At 38.3% G+C, this 23,098-nt stretch overlaps 1 protein-coding gene across 4 annotated transcripts in view; it reads right to left on the reverse strand.

Annotated features, from left to right (window-relative positions):
* Nucleotides 1-1,281: 1,281 nt before the first annotated feature.
* The window catches only part of KIF14 (kinesin family member 14), a 48,920-nt gene continuing 27,103 nt past the window's right edge, over nt 1,282-23,098 (reverse strand). For all 4 annotated transcript variants that reach the window (XM_042461266.1, XM_042461267.1, XM_042461265.1 and 1 more), the window contains 13 exons: nt 20,306-20,458; nt 18,782-18,899; nt 16,719-16,812; nt 16,222-16,354; nt 14,876-14,976; nt 13,380-13,465; nt 11,619-11,840; nt 11,307-11,491; nt 10,954-11,112; nt 9,882-10,004; nt 7,896-7,970; nt 6,069-6,207; nt 1,282-2,914 (listed from right to left, as the gene is read on the reverse strand). In XM_042461266.1, coding sequence (XP_042317200.1) covers nt 2,529-2,914; nt 6,069-6,207; nt 7,896-7,970; nt 9,882-10,004; nt 10,954-11,112; nt 11,307-11,491; nt 11,619-11,840; nt 13,380-13,465; nt 14,876-14,976; nt 16,222-16,354; nt 16,719-16,812; nt 18,782-18,899; nt 20,306-20,458 — 1,974 coding nt within the window. In that variant the 3' untranslated portion in view covers nt 1,282-2,528. The remainder of the gene's footprint in view (nt 2,915-6,068; nt 6,208-7,895; nt 7,971-9,881; nt 10,005-10,953; nt 11,113-11,306; nt 11,492-11,618; nt 11,841-13,379; nt 13,466-14,875; nt 14,977-16,221; nt 16,355-16,718; nt 16,813-18,781; nt 18,900-20,305; nt 20,459-23,098) is intronic.

Genomic DNA, 23,098 nt, shown 5'->3' on the forward strand with positions numbered 1-23,098 from the left:
ATAGATAGATAGATAGATAGATAGATAGATAGATAGATAGATAGATAAGCAAGCAGGCAAGCAAGCAAGCAAGCAAGCCAAGATTAGAGAACGAGTTGGGGTAAATGTAGTGATGTTTTTTTTAAATTTTTATTTGGTGTGCATTGGAAGAGGGGTGGTCTTATACAGCAAGTATATCCTAAACTCTATATTTTAACTGGAAAAGTTGGGGGTCGTCTTAAACGCCCAGTCGTCTTATACACCGGAAAATACGGTACTATTAAAATTGCCCACAGAGCCACTTCGAATCTGTGTCTAAGCAAGGACCAATGTTCAAGAGATTATGCCTGTGAAATCTGGAGTAAAATACATACCTTTTTTTAGGCTCTATCTTTAGAAGCTTCTTAGGCTATAACAATAATATAGTTTGCTTACTCATTGTAGGGAAAAGAACAAGAGGGATAGCTTTAACACACTTTTAGCAAAAGAAGCCAGTGTTGGCAGGGAAATTGGCTCCAATACTCTGGCAAGAAAGGTCAGCATTTATTCAGGAGGAAAGAAGAGAACAGCCAAGAGTGGTTATTTTAGGCATGAGCCTGGAAAGGGAAAAGGCTGGGATTTTGATGCTTTAAATGGCTGTACAATAACAACATAGAGATGTTCATAGAGAGGAACCATAGTTCTGCCTTAGAAAATGATCCTTTATTTAGAAAGGATGTAACAAGCAGCAGAACTAGAAAAATCTCTGTTCAGATCTCAGGAAACATGCTGCCAGGGACAACAGAAGTGGGAAAGAAAAACTAGTGGAAAGTAGCTTCATATTACCGGTAGTCGTTTCTGTCTTTTTCAGTCCTGGCTGGAAAATTTAACTATCTTTCTGCCAATGAAATCTCATTTAATGGCTTAAAAAGTGGGGTGTTACCACCAAGAAAGCCCAAGAAGATAGGAATGCCTTTTCAAACCTGAAGTACCATCATTTCATTCAACTTTGTTTGGTGTCCATATGCTTGCTTTCTCTCACATACTTGAATACATACACACCCCTTCCTACATTTTCAGTCATTTATCGGGATCCAAAGGTCACATGCAGCATAGTGCAAGGGTTTTGTAGGCTCCATCTTCTGGTAGCATTGTTGAAAAACCAAACTATGAACCATGTTTGGTTCCCATCCTGTCACTCCCTGTAGAGAGTAGCAATATATATCCCAGCCGGTAGTAAAATCCTGATGCCTGACAGTACAGGAACGAACTACAAAAGTTTATTATTAAAAATAACAAATCAATACAAAAGCAGCACCAAAATATAAATTAATAAAGATCTCTTAATGCTCTAATGAACCTTTGTGCAGATTCAGAATACTTTTTACATAAGCTTTTTAGAAGGACTTCTCAATATACAGGGCTCAGGGATTATAATTTAAAATGAAAACAATTATATTGCATTTTCCTTAAGCTATTTGTACAAACCGTCCAGTTTGTATAAATTTTCATAAGCATTATATATACACATATGTGAAGGTAGATAAATATGCACAGACATGATTACAAGCACAATTACATTTTCAAGCTTCTATCAAATCTGATGTTATTAGAGAAATATGAAAACTAATACTACTTTTTTTTTTAAAAAATCAACAATTCTGTAAAGCCAAGGATCATATCAAGCCTCCCAAACGAATGATAAACAGTTTCTGTTGGACTATACAGAGCTTAAGAAGAGGGAGTTGGTATGACTATGGCTCCCAGAATCCCACAGCCAGTATGAAACGGTTATACTTTTTCAGAGATTCTGCAAGATGTAGCCCAAAAAAGCAACTTTTTAAGCTTTTTTGTCATCTTTTTGGTTGCTGCAGCAACGCTGCGCAGCAAAGAGGACGGTGTTTCGCGGCCCGTATGTACCGGCCCTTAGACTACTTTCATTCCTGTGGGAATTTATTGTTCTACTAAAATTAAAGTCCTCATTCCATGGGACAAGGACCAAGTAGAGGCATTTCCTATCTACCTACCCACCCTTCCTAGCACATATCCTCGCCAGGAGATCATTTACAGTCTTTCCCTTTATCACATTCAAATGAAGAATTAAGTGAACTGGACCCCAACTTAAACTACCCCGGGTAAGAAGAGAGCACTTGATTCACACTATGTCTTTATATGCAAAGGATAGAAGAATCATATGCACTCAATCCATACAACCTGAAGGACAATTGTAGCTGGGAATAGCATTACTAGATCAAAAACTAGTGAGGGCTCCCGTGTCTTTAATGACTGCGTAGAAGAGGGATTCTCAACATATATTGCTTGCTAGCTGGTTGAATGACAAGTAACATCTTGTAGCAGGAATTTCCTCTTCCATATAACCATTAAAGGCACAAGAGCCCTTTCCCGTTTTCACTCTGGTAAACCTACTAACAAAGTATGTGAACTGGCCATATGCGTTCTTCATTTCAAGCCTCTAAAGGTACAGTATTTGCTTTCATGATGGTAACAGAATGGCTAACACGACCATCACATTGTGTCCTATTCCCTGCATTACACAAGTTAACAATATTTTATACCCAATGTATTCCATTGGGTGAAGATGGTCCTAAGCTTTCAGGCACAGACCAAAGTTTACATTTTGGAATTTCCTTCTGTTCCCAAAAGTTTGTAGCACCACCTCTTTCAAGTTGTTTGCCATCAGATTGAATATGCAGCATGCCACCATCCTGAAGTTTCAATGCATTCTGTCCATGTTCAAGTTCAAAACTTATAATAAGAGACTTTGCTACAGAATCCAATTCATTTTGGTTCACAAGAAGCTCTGAGATTCGTTGGACAGGATTGTCTGCTGAACCAATAGACGAAGGGGATGGAATGCAGAAAGTATTAAAATTTCCAGCTAAGATGCAAATCTTCTCTACAAAATACCTGAGTGGACTTGTATTTCTGCATGAAGCTGTGGAAACAAAATTATTTTTTTAATTTAATAATTGTAGTTTTAAAGCAGTTAAATAATTTACACATTATTTGAGGATTATTTGAAAAAAATAGATTACATACTTCTGACTTACTTTTTAAGGGTTTTTAAAAGCCCCTTTCTCATTGGAAAATGTTTAAAAGGCTTAGTTTATAAAATCTGATTGTTTATGTTGGTATAAGAGCTAGCGTGGTATATAAGAGCAAGCATGGTGTAGTGGTTTGAGCTATGACTCTGCAGACCAGGGTTCAAATCCCAGCTCATGTATGTAAACCCACTAGATGGCCTTGGGATAGTCACATTCTCTCATCCTCAGTGGATGGCAATGGCAAATCCCCTCTGAAGAAACATGCCAAGAAAAACCCATGACAGATTCTCTTTAGGGTCACCATAAGTTGCAAACAACTTGAAGGCACATAGCAACATGCTGGTATAATATGTACCACAAGATGGAGACCTACTCCTGGTTTCCTCTGCACATCCACTAGCATTACATTAAAATCAACTGTTGGGGAGGGAAGTGTTGAGTCATTCAGAAAATCTAGCTGTTCATGCTGAAATCATTTTTATACACTTTTCAAAACACAGGCTTTTAAGCTGTCATAAAAACATTGGTTTCTCTGCATTCCTGGCAGACACCTAAGGATTCAGACCTACATATCTATTGCACTTGCTTGGTCTTAATATGGATTTTTCAAGGCGACAATCTGAGTCATCAACTAGCAACGTCTGTTCTAAAACAGAAACCTATAAAAATTATCACGAAGGCTACAAAGATCGAAGACTCTGAGGTGCAGGCCCTCTGACTGGTTAACTCAGAACCGCTGTGGTTGCTAAAGGTATAGATGTAGTTCTTGCCCCTTGCTTATTGCCCTACTTTGTATGCTTTGCTATGTACCTTGGTTTGATACATGGAGTATTGCACTGTGTATGCTCTTATACCGTGGTCCTGGACCTCAATTAGTGATGTCAACTTGGCACATAGTCATAACTTAAACTAGCTATGTTCCTATCAATACAGCTGCAGCAAAATGGTGGGAAGCAATATATGTCACTTCAAGGTGGGAGAGGTTACCACCAAAAATCCTATGCAATGGCTCTAGAAGTTTCCAAATAATGCACTGTGCAGGGGCAGTAAAACCATCTGTGTGAACCAGAAACCACAAAGAAGAAAAATATATCTCCTTAATCTGGCTATGAGTGTGCCTTTTTCTGGGTGTAGCCAGGGTCCAATACTGGCCATTCACATACTCCTGAATAAAGTATTTCTCAAACACATACGATCTTGGCCTCGTCCCTTGGCTCCTATGAACTGGGTGGAGACAAGTCTGGGTTTTTTTCTGATTTTAAGTGGATTTGGGGGTAGTGACATTGCTAGCTCGCAGGGGCAGAGTTGGGAGAGTCACGCTGGCTGGGTTAGCACTTTGTGGAACCCATCCTCGCTCCTTCTGTGTACACTTCATGGACACTAGGATCATAGAACGGAAAATATACATGAGCTGATTTAACTATAACAGCCAGCATAGCACAGTGGTTTGAGCATAGGATTAGGTCTCTGGAGAATGGGGTTCAATTCCCTGCTCTGCCATGGAACCCAACTAGGTGGTTTTGGATTAATCACACTCTCTTAGCCCCAAAAAATCCCATGAAAGGTTCAGCTTAGAGTCGTCATAAGTTGAAAACTATTTGAAGGCACGCAACAACAACAGAGAAAATCTCTTAAAACACAAGTACAAAGATATTAACCAAGTAGAAATACCAAGTAATCCATTTCCATGGTTACTTGGTTAATAACCAAGAAAATGGATTACTTGGCAAATCAGCCTAATACAACCTCTTAATGATTTGCAAACCTGTTAATTAGTTATGACTCAGAAGGAACAAATCGAAGGCTTCTAAAATTGTTTGGTAAATCTATACTGAATCATAGATAGCAATAAGACATCTAATCCATCTCTAAAAACTTAGGAAAGTGTTTTGGGGAAGGAAAAAGCATTGACTGAGAAAACAACATGAGACAATATAAAGGAGAAAGGAAAGGTAATGTTTAACTCCAATAGAAAAAAGTAGTAAATGCTGGATGTCCACACATATTTATAGGGACAGGAAAGAATTCACACGGAATCTATTTCATTGGATTGTGGCATGCCAGAGTTTTCTTTTTTCTCACAGCAAAAAGTTTAAATCACTAAAAATATTTCAAACATTATCTGGTTCCTTCTTTTATTAGAGTTCTGAGTGCTGGTGGACTAGTGTTGCTAAGAAGACCACCTATAACTTGAGGAAGAGTCTAGGTGATATAGATGCGCTCATATGGCCGAAGAAGAGGTTAGGGCCACACTTTCCCCTCTCATTTTATAGCATGGCACTTATCTGAAACAGAGCTTGCCCACTGCAGTCAAAGGAGGGTGGTTTTCATTCTGTGATATTTTGAGCACGTCAAACCATTTATATTTATATAATGCATGAATGTAAAAGCTGTGCGCAAAGGATAGCCACCTATGGCTGTGTGCTAAAAATAATCAGCAAATAGTGAAAAGTGCAAAATTCTAAAAGGGGGAAGTAACATTCTTCTAAAGATTTTATATAAATAAATACCATGGAAACCAAGACCTTTTCTTTCTAGTTCTTGAAGTGATTTATATAGAAGCAGAGCAGTGCACACCCAACCTGGCCAGAATTTGGAATACATACCACCAAAGGTTTAAGAGACACCACAGCCTCTATGGCAGTGGTTTCCAAATTTTGATTCTCTAGATGTTTTTGGACTTCAGCTCCCAGATTCCCTGATCGTTAACCAAGCTGGCTAGGGCTTCTGGGAACAGAAGTTCAAAACACCTGGTGGACCAAAGTTTGGGGATCACTGCTCTATGGCATAAGATGGAATGAATCTTTATGGCAAAGAAATTCATGCAATGCAATGCAAATATTCTTCAACTTTGCCATAGAGATAATGCATGATTTTGTCCTCAACCATTGCTCAGGAAGAGAAGAAACATGTTGTTTTTTAAAAGCTCATACTGGCAAAATTCCAGCATAACAAAGTATAAAACTCCTGCACTGAGATTTAGATATTTTTAATCATACTCTTAAAAGTGATTTTGAAGGATGACAGAATATATGAACAACATACCTTGTAATGAAGAAGTAACCATGTGGAAGACTTGATCTAGACAATGATGTAATTCCAGCAGTTCAACAGCTCTTCTTACAGCTTTCTTTAACTCCTGGTCAATGGATTCTTCCCTCCTTAATAGATTTGTTATGCCTCTCTGTATTGATAACATTTTTTCAGAACCAGTAAATAGCACAAATCCTGAAGACAGCATACCTAGTGATCACTTACAGTCCCAGTGAGACCACTCAAACATATCATCAACTATAGTTTTTTGTGGGTTTTCTGGGCTATGTGGCCATGTTCTCTGAAGATGCCAGCCACAGATGCTGGTGGAACGTCAGGAATTAACTCTTCTAGAATAAGGCCACATAGCCCAGAAAACCCACAAAAACTATGGACACCAGTCATGAAAGCCTTCAATTTCACATCAACAATTAGTTGCAACCAGTTCTAAAGAATAACACATCCCTCACAAGCTCAAGGAGGCAGCCCTTTTTTGGCCTACAGACAGCCTCCAAATCTTAAACTACTATTTACTTACAATAGGATACATAACATGAATGGTAATACAGGGACAAGACCCTGCCATTAACCCAGATGCCAACTCTGTTCACACATCTACTCTGGAAGCAATAGCAATATTACAGGGCCAATAGCATCACCCACAGCATCAGAGGTACATTTACTTGCTTTTCCTCCAATGTGATAAATGCCATCCTATGCCAGCAGTGGCCCCCAGCACTGTACATTGGACAGTCTCTACACAAGAGGATTAATGCACACAAATCTGTCATTAGAAATGGCAATACCAGTTGCTGAACATTTCAACCTTCCTAGACATACAGTAAGTGATTTATAGGTTGCAGTCCTTGAACAAGGAAATTATAAAGGAAGACTAGAAAGTGAAACAGCTGAATTAAATTACAAATTCCAATAGCAAACGAATGAACAAGGACAATGGTTTCATGGCACACTACATATATTAATAAAAGACTCTTGGCTACTGCACCTATAATGAAAGGAATCTTCTCAGAGAGAGTCTTGAACCCTGGGAAACTGACTTTTTGTAAGAAGATTTATTGCTTTCACACATCAACATCAACTGACCACTGCAAAGATCTGAAAGACCTGCATCATATTGTTCAGTCTTTTGAAAATTTAGAGCAAGGGTCATGATTTGCATCTTTCTTGATCCTTACATTCCATTCCACTCCCACAACTCTGTAAATAGCCCTGTTTAAATATATGAAGGGATGTCATGTTGAGGATGAGCAAGCTTGTTTTCTGCAGCTCCAAAGAATAGGACTTGGAGCAATGGATTCAAACTACCACCTAAACATTAGGAAGAACTTCTTGACAGTAAGAGCTGTTTAACAGTGACACATGCTCCATTGAAGTGTGGTAGAGTCTCCTTCTTTGGATATTTTTTAATCAGAGGCTGGATCTGTCAGGTGTGCTTTGATTGTGAGTTCCTGCATAGCAGGGGGTAGGATTGCATGACCCTTATGGTCTCTTCCAACTTTATGATTCTATGAAATATTTTACTAGTCATTGACTGAAATAAATATATGTAATGCAGTATAATGTAATGCTTTATACCTGAGCATTTATTATCACTCTGTTCTACATCTGAACAAATGGGTTTATATCCCAAAAGCTCATGCAAAAATTAAAACCTGTTAATCTTAGAGGTACCATCACATTTCTTTTTTCCCCTCCATCTTCCTTTCTCCTTTTTATGAAGACAGCATAGATTAGTAACTAAGATACTAGCATTGCTATGAGACTAAGTTACTTACTCTACTGAGTGAAATTTTTAACTAAACAAGTATTTATATTTACCTTTTTGCAGTCTGATACAATATTCTCAAGGAACTTTGCCAATGCCATAGCTTTATCCTTTATTTGATTCTGAACCTGAAAAGGAAATGTTAGGCATTGAATATTATGTCAGATTTGTCCCAACACTTGGTTAGATAAGCAAAGATTTGGGTTGATCCATAAAAGCCAGACATCACAGTATTCAACTTGAAATATAGCGGTGTTGTTCTGTTTTACAAACATATATAATACTACAATTTATCATTGGGGAAAGATAGTGTACACCCATGGTAAAGCTACAAGAAGCATTACATTAGTTGTAAAAACCTCCAGCACAGTAAAGGTGTTAGTCTCTTGCCACAAAACCAACAAAGGATGTCCTTTGACACCTTGAAAATAACATGTTTTATTTTGTATATGTTCCCATGGATTGTAGCTCATTTTATGGAGTGCTGTGATTTGACATTTGGTTGCTTTCTGCTTTTATTCTTTCTACTACCTGCTTTCTGCTTTTACTCTGTTCTGAGAGAATGACAGAAAAAGAGATAGATATGAACATGTGTGGGAGCCAACATAGTGTAGTGGCTTGAGCACTGGACTATGCAGATCAGGTCTCAATTCCTGATTTGGCCATGTAAACCAGTGAGGTGACCTTGGCCAAGTCACACTCTCTCACCTTCAGAAGGTGACAATGGCAACCTCCCTCTGAAGAATCTTGCCAAGAAAACCCTATGATAGGTTCGCCTTAGGGTTGCCACAAGTCAGAAACAACTTGAAGGCACACAACAACAAGAAGATATGAATGTGGAGAGAGAGTGATGAAAACAAGTAAATGAATAGATGGCAAGAAACAGCAGGATGATTGAGAAGGGATTGGTGAATGGTATGTGTGACTGTATATGAGAGTAAAAGCGAGAGAGTGTTTATCCGTGAGAGACAGTGAGAATTAATGAATAAGCAAAGAGAGAAATCAAATATTACTCAAATATGTGCTGCGTGTATGATTAAAAGAATGGATGGATGAGGTGAGGGTTTGTGTATCTTAGAAAGAGAACAGATTATGAAGGGCAAAAAGAAGGAAAGGGACATGTTTGGCTCCTAAATACTTCACCTCGAAGGAATGTGGTCCAGACTGCAAAAAGGTAGTCCTACCCCTTTTTGGTGTTAAAGCATTTCTAGGAAGCAATAATGCCTAGATTAATCAATCAACTAAAAAAAGTATAGTTTGTAAAACTGGGATTTTTAAGTCAGTGAAATCAAACTAAAACACAAAACACTGAAATATTATGGAAAGCATTCCAATTATTCTTTTATATCTGCTGCTATTTTAACGGCTATGGTTTAACAAACTTTTTTTCTGGTGTTACTAAATGAGCAGTTTGAGTAATTGGTAGTTTCACCCTCATGTGCACAAATGGTATATGTTTTTGCATGGTGTAACGACATGTCACAATAAGGTGGGGAATCACAAATGGTAGCAAATTATGCACACAACTATGTACTGTATATACTCATGTATAAGTCTAGAAATTTAGGTTAAAAAATTGACCCAACAAACCTGAGTCGACTCATCCATGGGTCAATGTAAATGCTGTATCTTAACTCCTGTTTAAAAGAAGGAACTGTTCCCTGATGAAAGGCAAGAGTATAATCTGTCCTGGAAGCACCAACCCCCTCTACTTTCTCATGTATCCAGCCTTAACAGCGAGCACAAAGAGTTATGTCTGCTAGAATTTTGTAAGTTCTTTGGCATCATTTTCCTTTGCTTCATCCTTTGCTACATGCTATATCAAAATCCATAATTTTGGCCCCAAAACTTGCTCTCGACTTATACATGAGGTCGACTTATAGTTAAGTATATACGGTATATAAGAATAACCAACATGTTCCATGATTTTACAGAAAACATGATCACAAAGCTTGTCTTAACACCATTAGTAAGATTTACAGTTTAAAATGTGTTTCCCTTTTCATGCTTAAAAGAATTTGTAAAGATCTACACATCACCTCATTTTGTGGGTACCATTTTAAGAGTTCATTCTGCATTATTCTGGATGTCTTCTGTATACAGTCTAAAAGGTGTGATAATCCTGCATCCATTCCATCATAGATGTCTGACATGAAAAGCTTCTGAAAAGAGAGGATATGTTAAAATGCACAAATGACTGACAGCTTGACCAAAACTAAATTAAAGTCCCAGTTTAATGACACTTTTAAATAGAAGATTTATTTAATAAAAACATTTACATACTATCTTTCATCTTATTTGGATATCAGCATAGGATACACAAAATTGCTATCATTAATACAAATGATTAGGTTCAATTTGCCTCCTCTCTGTTGTCTGTTCACCAGCAGGCAAAGATATTAAACAGGCCTTCAGCCTTATCTGACCAGGGTAGAGGAATATGCTATTAGATGTGCTGTGTTTTAAGTATGAAATGTGTATTGCAAATGTTTTAACTGTTTTAAAACATTTAAAAGTCTTAAAAGTAGTGTTTTAAGTGTTATATATGCTTTAATTATATTTAAATTTTGTGCTCCATATTGTTTTAATTGTTCTTTCAATTTATATTGTACATATTGAGAATCCCTTACACAAAAATCCAAAATCTGAAAGGCTCCAAAATCCAAAAATTTTTCATGGGTGACTGAGATAGTGATATCTTTGCTCTCTGGTGTATACAAAGGTTGTTCATGCAGAAAATTCTTTTTAAAATTGTATAAAATTAACTAATGAATTATATCCTAATCTGTTTACAAAAGTTACATGATAACATATCATTTATTGGTTTAAATTTAAATTTATCATTAAACCATATCACGTAAGTGCTTTTCTGAGATAGCAAAGGAAGTGTAAGACAGTTTTTTTCTTATTTTGTTGGAGGTCTGTAATTGTAAGAAACTGCTGACAGGAAAGTCATTCCTTAATATTTCCCTTTCCATTTCCTTTGATAACAGCAACCAGAACCAAAATAGCTTCACAAAGAATACCCTTAAGCTGCAATTCCACTGACTGATTAGGCTCCTGCTAATTACTCAATCTAATAAATTTTGCATACATAGAAAATCATTATACCTTTGTAGCACTTGCATCCCCATTGTTTTCCACCTCCAAATGCAAGTCAGAGCCAGAAAGTGCTGCCAAGTGCCCTATATATTTCACAATGTCTTTCAGCGTCTCTTTTATTTTCTTCTGTGCCTCTGCTACCACTAATGACAAATCTGAACCACCAGCCTGAGACAAAAATAAATAAAGTATTAAGAGAATGTTTGTGTCATGCCCTTTTTCACTCAGTCTAGTTCATCTTGTAAAAACAGTATGAACTGGGTTACTAATTCAGCATCTGTACCATTACAATCACAATATTTATGAAACACATACAGATAATTAAGGTTTTTTAAAAAGATGTTTACATTTAGGTCCCTTACCTGCAAGAGCAGTTGCAGATATCCTCCCAAACATTTCACACCTTCCCTTATTTCATCATAAATTTTTACAAATTCCTCGTTTTTTCGGAAACAGTTTGCCCAGTGCTTGGTTAGAAGTATAATCTGTTCAAAAGTTGAGGTAATCCTGATGCTGCAGGACTGAGCAGCTTGATCAGTCACAAAAACTAAACCACAGAGGAAAAAATTAGTTAGAGGACAAATTAGTTTGGCAAAGGAGTATATGTCTCCAGTTAGTTACAAATAAACTGTATGAGAATCAGTGCATGGATTTGGGAACAAAGTAGAGCTTACAGTTTTCTTGACTTTCTTCAGCTTGCTCATAAGCCTTCGTCAGAGCAATGACTCCTATATGAATTGTGAAGAGTCTCTCCAAAAGGCTTTGGGCTATGTTCTCCTCTTCTTCATGGGTACGTTCAAACACATCCAAAGCTGAATTAATAAATTCCTTACAAATGCTGGGCAGGAATGATTCAGGTGGATCTGAGCCCAGGCTGGCTAGATTATTTGTTGACCCTGAGGTACAGAACAGTTTCAGGAATAAAACCAATAAAACTAGACAAATACATGATCTTGTTAAAGACCTAACCGTCATTATAAATAACATAAACCTATATCAGATTTGTTAGCTGCTGAAAGAAAGAAAGAAATTAAACTTGAAAGAAGGATATATGAAAGAATGTCATAATCTCTGCCAAAGGTAGGCAAAATGTGGCCCTAAAACTGAATATGGCTCCCAAGACTTGTTGTATTCCTCAAGCTTTCTGAGAGGTCCTTTTAATGGCTACCAAAAACAGTGAACTGCTACACCTGAAAAACTAAGGAGCAGCAATTAACTTTTAAATTATTTATTTAACCTTTTTTAAAAAAAAAATACCAATTTTTCAAATCCAGAGGGTAGACGGGGGTGGCTGGCAGTTCCTGGAGGATCTGGGGGTCTACAGTCATACTGCCCCTGCTCTACATATAAATAAAAATCATTTGTTCTTCATGTATTTTTGGAAGGAAAATCACAATACTAAAAATGAATGCAACATTTAGAATCATAGAGTTGGAAGAGACCACAAGGGCCATCCAGTCCAACCCCATTCTGCCATGCAGGAACTCACAATCAAAGCATCCTTGACAGATGACCATCCAGCCTCTGCTTAAAGACCTCCAAAGAAGGAGACTCCACTACACTCCAAGGAAGAAGTGTGTTCCACTGTCAAACAGCCTTTATTGTCAGGACGTTCCTCCTAATGTTGAGCTGGAATCTCTTTTCCTGAAGCTTGAATCCATTGTTCCGTTTTCTAATCTCTGGAGCAGCAGAAAACAAGCTTGCTCCCTCCGCAATATGATATCCCTTCAGGTATTTAAACAGGACTATCATATCACCTCTTAACCTTCTCTTCTCCAGGCTAAACATCCCCAGCTCCCTAAGTCATTCCTCATACAGTATGGTTTCCAGACCCTTCACCATTTTGGAAAAGTTAGGCCCATTACAGACCGCCCAAACCACGCGACTCCTCTGTGCTGCAAAGAAGGAGCGCGAAAATCGCGCTCCTTCTGGCAACCCGGAAGAGACGCCGCAAGTGCCAAAGCGCACATTCGCGGCGTCATTTCCGGGGCGCAACGTGAGGACACAGAGCGTCCACTACGTCAAGATGGCGGCGGCCGTGTGGAACGGCTACCGCCATCTTGTACGGACTCAGTCTGTAATAGGGGTAAGTGCGTGTGTAAGCCACGCACTTACCCTAAAGCTAGTACGTCCCCAGGATGTACTAGCTGCCCATGTATAACGGGCCTTAGTGAGAAGTTTCTTGCTATGTGCCTTCAAGTTAACTTTGACTTATGGAGACCCTATTATAGGGTTTTCTTGGCAAGATTTATTCAGAGGAGCTTTACTTTTCTAAGTCTGAGAGAGTATGACCTGTTCAGGGTCATCCAAAGCATTACCATGCCTAAGCGGAAATTTGAACCCTGGTCTCTTAAAGTTTTATTCCAACATTCAAACCACTACACCATGATGGCCATGTGAAGAGTAGAGGTGTATAAATACATGCACAAACATACCTGGTAAGTAAGAGCTGTGGATTCTCATCTTTACCTCAGACAAACACCCAGAAATCCGCTTGCTCTTTCTCAGACTTCTGCTTCTCCTGAGGAAGAATTGAGTTATTATTTATTTATTATTTTATTTATATCCCACCTTTCTCTCATTGCACAGGACTTTCATTACGTTTCTGGAACTCATGCTTAAACGTCTTTAAAGCTATGTTTGTTTGTTTGTTTTTAAAAAGATATGTGTTATTTACTTACATTTACTATGCATAGGCTTGCCATATCCCACCTGTGGGCGGGACTTTCCCGGTTTTGGGTGGGTCTGCACGGTCCCGCCCCGGGTTGGCCCCGCCCCAGGCTTTGTTGCAAAGTGTGCAACAGCGGTGGCGGGGGAAAGAGAGAGGCCTCTGTAGGCCTCTCTCCTTTGGCGGGGGAGGCTTCCCTCCCCTCTTTGGCTCCCCTGGAGCCGAGGGAGGGAAAGAAGCCTCGCCTGCCGAGGCCAGACTTCTTTCCCCACCTGAGCTCCGCCGGCAAAAATGGAGCCCAGGCGGGGAAAAAAAGCCTCCCTGAGGGGAGGATTCTTCTCCGCCTGGGCTCCGTCCTTGGTGAGAACGGAGCCCAAGTGGAGAAGGAATCCTCCCCTCAGCGAGGATTCTTTTCCCCCTGGGCTCCGTTGGCAAAAACGGAGCCCAAGGGGAAAAGAAAGCCTCCCTGGGGGCGGACTCCTTCTCCGCCTGGGCTGCTTCCAGTGGAGCCCAGGCGGAGAAGGAATCCTCCCCTCAGTGAGGCTCTTTTTCAAATGTAGGACCCCCCCAAAAGGTCCTACATTTGAAATTTTGTCCTACATTTGTCCTGGTTTGGAGGTCCGGACTAATGGCAACCCTAACTATGCAAGATGTATACAGCAACAATTGTAAGACACTGGAAACCATCCCTTTGTAAATATATTTGTGCTTGTACAGCAACCCAATAACAACCTTAGCTGCCCCATAATGAAGATAAAGAAAAAAATGGCTTAAGGAAGACACTCCACATGTGTACATCCTCCTTGTTCCTGTCTGGGTTAGGAAAGTTATAGCTAATCTTCTTATCATCATTACACATATAACACTTTGCCTTCTTTTTCTTCCTTGCAAGTGCAGATACCTATAAGTACAGTGGTACCTCGGGATACGAAATACCCAGGTTACGAAATTTTCGGGATACGAAAAAATCCCATAGGAAATCATTGTTCCGGGTTACGAATGTTTTTTCGGGATACGAAGAAAATTTTTGGTGCTTTTTTCGGCTTTTTCGCACGAAACGCGGCTTTTCCCCATTAGCGCCTATGGCAATTCGGCTTACGAAGGCTTTTCGGGTTACGAAAGCGGCCGCGGAACGAATTAATTTCGTAACCCGAGGCACCACTGTATCCATGTGGTTATTTTCTATTCACTATTAGTATATATTTACTGAGAAATCTTTCTCTATTTTCATAGAAAGAAAGAGTTTTAAAGAAAACATTTTACCTTTTTGTAGAAAATGAAGAAATAGATGTATTTAAAAAATCAGGTTCCCATTCATCAGTAGGATCATTAAAAATGTCATCAAATTTGCTGGTATTGTTTGTCTGGAAAAAACCGAAAAAACCACTGGGCTCAGATTTAGTGAGCAGTTTCCATTGTTCAAATAAAAGAAAGCACTCAGCAAATTGTTAATAAGACTGCTCTTTTCATAATCTTCACACTTAAATCATTATGAATATCCCCCATTCCAAAGGGTTGTACCCCTGTTTCTAGCCAGGTTAAAATGTCACCTAAAACTTTTCTTTCATATCGTGAGACTAAATAAAATCCAAGCCTTCACAGTTGATAATGGCAATGAAGAAACAGCTTATCTTTAAGTTGTCAGCACCTCTAATTAAAGATAAACACCTCAGTCAATACATTTGCTAAAACACACGCGCACGCACACACACACACACACACACACACACACACAAAACAGGCTGGTGCTCACAAAAACAAAACAGGCTATTTGCTGTATCAGTAGTTTATCATTTCACTTTTGAAGCCTAGATATGCAGGTGTGCAAGTAAGCAATACACTTTCCTACAAAGTTTCACAGGAAGGAAAAACATCATGTATTGCAAGAGAGCATCCTATGCCCTCATGAAATAGACACAACAGTGTGTTCCTTATACAAGCAATTGAATCAGGGGCGAAACAGATGGTCACAATGCACCACCTTCATTACTGTGCATCCATTACCCTTTTCTCTACATTTTTTTATTCTAGTTTTGGCTTTATGGTTGGCTTTCTCCCAAACATCCCTGTGTTACTCTGTAAGCTGGCCACAGAGGTGTAACTCTGAAAGGGAGGCAAAATGAGAGCACTACTAGCCTCCAGCAGGTAACAATCTCCAGATGAAATTTTCCTTCAGTCCCCCAATTTCTAGCATTACTAAGAGTGAAACATTGAAAAGTTTACTCCTAGAACTCTTATATTTGCTGTTTTCTTGTTCTTTTTGTATTTTTTCTTGCTCCTTTCCCTTAGATGCCTAAACTGTATTTCTAAATGCTCTACTGAAGTTTTAAGTTATTTCAATGCTAGAAATTTAGGGATTGAAGGGGGAAAATAACTGGGGGCAGAATTCTTATTTTGTAGGTGGCAATGCCAATTGCTCACTTCCAGGTCCACTGGTGACGAATCTCCAAATTTCATGTTAGCAAGCTGGACAGGCACTTCTGTGGTGGTGGCAGCTCTAAATCCAGATACACATAGGAGAATTCTGGAAGTGCTTTTCTAGATAATTAGGAAGTGTTTTTGGAAATATGTAGGTAATAGGACGTTTTAAATGTAAGTCTTAAACAGACCTCATAGACTTCTTTCATGGCAGCCAGCTTGTCTTCAAACTTTTCCATGCTCCAGAAAGTTGTAATACCCAACCTGATATTACGGACCTGAACACAAGGGCCAATGCCATTTTCTTTATCCATTGCATCATGCCTGATTAAAACAAAAACAAAACACAACCCATAAATTCACTGCCAAAACAGCAAGTATCAACAAACAAAAAAATGTGATCCCCTAATTACTGTAAATTTGGGGAAAGAAGAGAGATTTTATTTTACTCAAAGAGAGGACAAATACTATATCTAACAAATAGGTGCTGAAATAGAAACAAAACCTAGCAAGAGCATTACAGCAGTGTTTTCAGAAATATTAAGATGTTGCTGATTTTCATTTAAAATTTTGTCCTCAAGGACAAAATTAGTTGGTTTCAATTTTTTTTAAAAAAAAATGACAAATGCTGTCGTAATTTAATCATTAAACAAACAGCAGTTTCTAATATTTTAGTTCAAGTACGTACCTACAAAACACACTGTGCTTCTCCAGTTTACTGCTAATAGTATTGGCCTCTTTTATCATCATGGATAGTTTCAAAGAATTCCAGTTTGGCTCTGCTAAATATTTTTTAATGAAGAAAGAAAATATTAATAGACAGACAGACAGAAAGACTTGGTAAGTAAAAAAACCTAAGTTCAGCTCCCAGTGTAACATATCCCACTGAGAAAATGGCTCTAATTCTTGGTCACTCGTACTTCTATACACTTCTTATTATCCATCTCTTCCTGCTGGTTCAGTGGCTACTCTCAAAGCTTTAATAGTTTTCAGCATGAGAGCAGGGAGACCCAGCATGAACACAAAAACTGGTTCTGCCATTCTTCTGGGATCACTGAGAAAATGAGAAGTCCAAAACACTGCTGCATGGCATCTTTAAGATTAATTTAAGATAAAGATTTATTACAGCATGAGCTTTCATGTACAACAATTCACTTCCCTGGTTGCATGGAGTATCCAATATTTTGATCCAAGTCTTATACTTATGTATGTTTTTTTCACTTTTCGGAGACGATTCTAGTTCCATTACACCAGGAAAGATAGTTTTACTTTCCAACCACTTCTGGATTCTTTATTGAACCTAACATGACACAAGGGCGTTCTCATGTCATGTCATGTCATGCACTGGCAAAAAACCACACCCCTGAAGCCAGTGCTGCCTGTTCACACAACATACAGCAACCTCTGGCAAATATGGTAGCTTTTCCCCATTAATGTGACTTTGCCCCAGAGTTGGCAAAGTTGGGTAAACCCCCAAGGTTTTGTAGCAGACGAACAGATGGATCAGGCTCTATTTGGGCTGAGCCAGCTGTTCATATGACAGTCTGCCGAACCATGTGATGGGGGGGGTCCCTCTATCCTCTCTTCTTGTTGATCATATGGGCAGGTTCATCCTCAGGAGAAGCAATGGTGCGCCAGGAGGCCTGTCCATGGAGCTCTGCAGGTATAGAAGCAGTAGAAGCATCCCTGGGGACAGGGGATGGGCCAGCTGTGCTGATCCGGTGTCAGCCTGGATGGTCTGTGTATACAATGCTGTGCCGCCACACCAGGTTCATCCCATTGCATTCAGCTGCCATTATGGCCATTCGGGGCCAGTTCCAGAATATAATGCTCTGGACTGGCCCCAGATATATGGTCAGTGCAGACAAGCCCTGACCTTCACCAGAGATCAGCCATTCTGCAGGTTAACAAAAGAGATACTTCTACACAAATGCAGTGTGCAATGCCTGCCATACATACTCCGTTGCCCACATAAATCTTGCAATTGCTTCTATGTGTAGAACTAACATAAATAAGTCTTGTATGGAGAGAACCCCTACCTATACATGGATTTAAGTGCATCTGAATCTTCAAAATAGTGGTGTGTTTGCCCACTAAGCAACACCCACTATTTTATGCAAACACAACATCTAGTTAAATATCTTCTTAGAACAGGGATGGAAAAGAGCTGTAACTCTATACACACTAACGGAAGAGTAAGCCCCATTGACTTTTTTGGGGCTTTCTTCTGAGAATACATGTAGAGAAAAGCATTATGAAAGGCAGATCATGCAATAGTGAATGGAGTATCACGAATGGAGAAGAGATGCAAAGAAGGGCTGCCCTTTGAGCAAAAATATTAATCTCTGTAAATTCAATATACAATGGGTCCTTGTTATCCAAGGTTTGGTTCATGGATCTCCCATGGATAGCAAAATCAGCGGAAGCTCAAATCCCATTAAATATAATGGCATTGCAAAATGATCACCCTTATATAAAATGGAAAATCAAGGTTTGCTATTTGGAATTTATACTTTTTAAAAATTATTTTAAGCTGTGAATGCTTGAATCCATGGATTAAAGAAATCTGTGGATAAGAAGGGCCAACTGTACGCTTTTTCTAATTATTGTAAGAAAACTACATATTTTCAATACAGAGATCCTTCCCAATGCCTGTTTCAGGCAAAAGATAAAGTTATTTATATAAATACATTAATATTTATTTGGCAGCAATCACAATATAAGTAGATACATTAAAAAATAACATAATACCTTTTTTTCTATTTCCTCGGTTTTGTTGGAAAGTTCGTACTTCCTGAGCAATTTTCTGCTTCTCAGCTTCCAACGCTTCAAGAATCTTGGCATGCCGAATTGCATGATCTTCTAAAACCTAACACAAAACAAGGATTATGAGCTTTTTCTGTGAAAGCAAAACAGCTTTTAAAAAGTAAATGTGCTATTTCAATAACATAGCTTTTAGATTTCTATACCAGACTTCTACTCTACCCTAAATTAAATCAGATCTATTACTTACCTTGCCTTAAAATGTATGAAACGTATACTTTGAAAACGTCTGCATATCAATAGACACAACAATAATAATGAAATGATCCATCAATTATTCACACTTTAGAAACGAGGTGGTGGTGGTTAGGCACAGAATCATTAATTTAATTTCAAGAACAAATAACTAATTATGATCTGACCTGAAGGACTTTGCCTCCATGTCTCAACACCAATGATGGAAAGAAAATATGAAAACAGCCTTCCTTTTATAAACTGTCCAGAGGTATCTGACTGACATCAGGATTAGACAGTTGTTGATCTGCTTCAGCCATGTAAATTTTATAGTTTTTCATTTTAGGGTTATAGTAATGTGATCCTAATTAAATTTAGTTTAGTTTAGATGTGCAGTTTCACAGTGGACTGTACCCAATGCACTTCACAACTAACACTGGCTTTTTTTTAATCAGCATTTTACCAAACATAACAATTCAAATAAAATGCAATCAATGCACTAAACACAGAGAAAGATATCTGTAACAAGGACAGGACAAAACCTGAATCAACAAACTGAGAGGGAGAAGGAAAAGAAGAAGAAAAAAGAAGAGAAGAAGTAGGTGATGTTGATGGCTAACCATTAATGCTAGTTCTAGCTTTGCTGGATTATAACAGAATATTAAGAAAACAAGAAATAAAAGCCACAAACTCTTTACATAACTTTAAAAGTGGTAACAAAGACATTGCTATAACTGCGTAGTGTGAAAGGGCCTCTAATTGACTTACACTTGCCCTCACATCTTTCCTCCAAAAGTAGCTTTGAGTAGCAAGAGATAAATGTTGGGAAGTAGCAGGGGGGCAGCAGGTCCAAGTCTTTGAGCCCCCAGTTCTGATCTTACTGCATACCTAAAATGATTACTACTAAGTTAAATTCCTAAGATAAATTCACAGGAAGAGACGTAAAGCATTTTCTTTCATTCTTGCCAAGAATAATTTTTAAAGCTGTTTCTGTTTTTTTCTATAAGATCCCAAATATCTGACCTTCCACAGAATGCTTACCCAGGACAGCCTCAGGATAAGCCTTTTAGTGGCCTAGTTCTGACTGGCACATCAGCACTGCATGCAAGTTATGTAAATACTCATTTGACAAATATCAGCCAATTTCATGAAAGGGGAAAGCCAGAGGACACTTGAAGTCATGCTGCACAGAATTTAGTGAAACTATACTGTATCAAGGTACATTGTCCAATTGATGAGACAAGATGCTGGGTTCTGCGGTTTTATTTTTAAATTTACCTCTCTGGCAGCCAATGTCTCCATTTCCAAGCGCCTCTTGTTGAAATGTACCTCTAGCTCAAGGTCTCGCTTTGCTTTCTCCAACTCTTGAATTTTGTTTGCAGCCATTTCATTATTCATTTCCTGCAGTTGTTTCCTACGGGATTCTTCTTGCTAAGAAAACACAAGGGAGAGTGAATAATATGTACCAATAAAAAAGTCTATATTCCAGCAAAGCCACTGCCACAAAACAAGCAGTGTGTGTGTATGTGTGTGTATGTGTGCGTAATATACACATAAAAAATTAGATCTCTTTTAAAAAACATTTTCCCCATATGATTCTAACGCTTTATGAAAATGCTTTGCTTATCTGCCTGTCAGAAAAATGTGCCTTCCACAAACAGGTAGTGATTTATGCAAACTTGCAGACCTCTTCAATTATAAAGAAATATATTTATTTTTATATTCTAAAGTGCCCTTCCCAACTTTCTGGTCTCTGAATATGTTGTGATCTGATTCCCATCAACACCTATGGAAGGCAGCATGGGAGAGAACCTGTTGTTACAATGAAAGATGTTTAAAATTTCTGAATCAGGACCAAAGACTCACATTGCTCTACAAAAGCCATGGAAGACTGAGAGCACTAGAGAACTGGTTGAAAGGAAAGAAAGAAGGATATATATATATATAGGGAGATGAATTGGCCTGTTCAGGATACTAATCATTTATGTTATCCTATAACGGCCAGATCATCATGTGAGGCTCAAAGAATAAAATGTTTCTGAACTGTACAGGCAAATTTCAGGTAGAAAAGGATGAAAAAGGTCAATTCTACATAATCCTAGGATTTATAATCTGCTGAAATATTTATGAATTCTCATCTAGACACTTACAAAGAATTATAGACCTATCTTTTTATTAAACAATAACTATACATTATTACTACAATTCTGGCAAATATACTTGGAAAATATCTCTCTCTGAATATCCATGAGGATCAGAGTGGTCTTTTCAAAAATTCAATTAAGAAACAATGTAGGAACTGTGTTGAATATTTTCAAATATTTGGCTGGAATGGTTTACTTTGGTATGACAAAGTCAAGGAACATGCTAGGTTTAAAAATCAGAAAGGTTCTCCTGTAAATTTGGTATAAATACAAAGACTGATGTCCAAGTGAGGACTATGGTGAGTTGTGCTCAACAAGGAAAGCTTTGGCAGCAGTAACAGTCAGCTAGGAGGAGCTGGCCAAAATCTCTCCAGACAAGGACAGACCATGAGATTGCTCACGCATGTTCCAAAACACACATTCCTTACAAGGAGACCACAGTGATCTGAAGCAAGTTGGGCAGTGGCAGGGGGCCCTTGGAAGTAACATCAAGCTCAGCTGCCTAAGTGAGGCTTTACGGACACTGAACCTGTGAAGACCTGTAGTTTCTTAATCATCTTAAATTACCTAATTTACAAGTAAGAGAGTTCTTCCAATCAGAGGTGAGATTGAACACTTGGTGGGTTGCTTGCTTGCTTTCTGTAAACAATACAGTTGGCCCTCAGTATCTGCGGATCTGAGCATCTGCAGATGGCAAGCCCACATTGTCCCCTATGGCGGCGCACGCCCATGGCTGCACCGCCATTAGAAACAGCCCTTATTGTCCCGTGACAGTGCATGTACACTGCCACATTGCTATTAAGTTCTGTTGTCCCTAATGGCAGTGTGGCCACATATATGTGCTGTCACAGGACAACAAGGGCTCTTCCTATTGGTGGTTCAGCCACAGGCACGCACTGCCATTGGGGACAACATGGGCTCAGCATCTGCAGATTTTTGTATCCATGGGAGGGTCCAGAACGGATTCCCCCATGGATACCGAGGGCCCAATGTATCTGAGGAAATAAATGCTATTTCCAAGACTTCAAGTTAAAAATAAAAAGCTTTACAGGAATATGGTTTAATCAAGTTTTAAATGGAAAATTCTAAAGTAATTTTAGAAGATATAAGATTTCTTACTTATTTCTTGATGAGTTGGTCTTGGAAACTTTGAAACTTGCTGAGCAAGAGGGAGTAAAAGATAACATTGAGAACAACGGGATGGCTTTTTTGGATCTACAGAGACTGCACCAGGACTAAAGGGCTAGTCTCACAGCTTAAACAGAGATTCAAACAATAAAAGCAAGATTTAGTCAAAGAGGCTGGAGAAAATGATTTCTGTTTAGAATTATGTTAGGATGATAACCATGTAATTTAAAAAGGATATAAGCACCTTTTTAAAATGGAGACAGAAAATAAATTCTAAAGTAAATTGGATAGCCATAAATCAGAAACAACTTAAAGACATAGATCAATAAAGTAATCTGGAAGAATATGTATAAAATGATGTATAGGTGGTTGATAACTCCAAATCAGTTTTAGTTGCCCTGTATTTGGTTAGCTAGTAACAGCTTATTGTTTTAGTAGTGTATTATAGTATTATTTTAGTGTAGCATTGTTTAATTTAGTTCTAGCTTTAGCTTTATTTATGTATTATGTATGGTTTTTCTTTTCTTCTTCTCTGCACATGTGATATTTCTTTATTTGCTTTATTCATTTATATCCCACTTTTCTACCATAAAGAAATTAAAGCAGCTCACACTTTACATTAAAAAAATACAGCTAAAATCATTTTGAAATACATTTTTTTAAAAATTAAATACAATCCACTTAAAACATTGGTTTAAAACTAAAAACTACCCATTTAACTTCTCCAGCCAGTTAAAAATTGAAGGCCTATTCAAATAGAAAAATATTGGCTTGCTGACAAAAGGAGAGTCGGGAGGGG

Source organism: Sceloporus undulatus, chromosome 4, assembly GCF_019175285.1.
Source record: "Sceloporus undulatus isolate JIND9_A2432 ecotype Alabama chromosome 4, SceUnd_v1.1, whole genome shotgun sequence".
Classification (NCBI taxonomy): Eukaryota; Metazoa; Chordata; class Lepidosauria; order Squamata; family Phrynosomatidae; genus Sceloporus; species Sceloporus undulatus.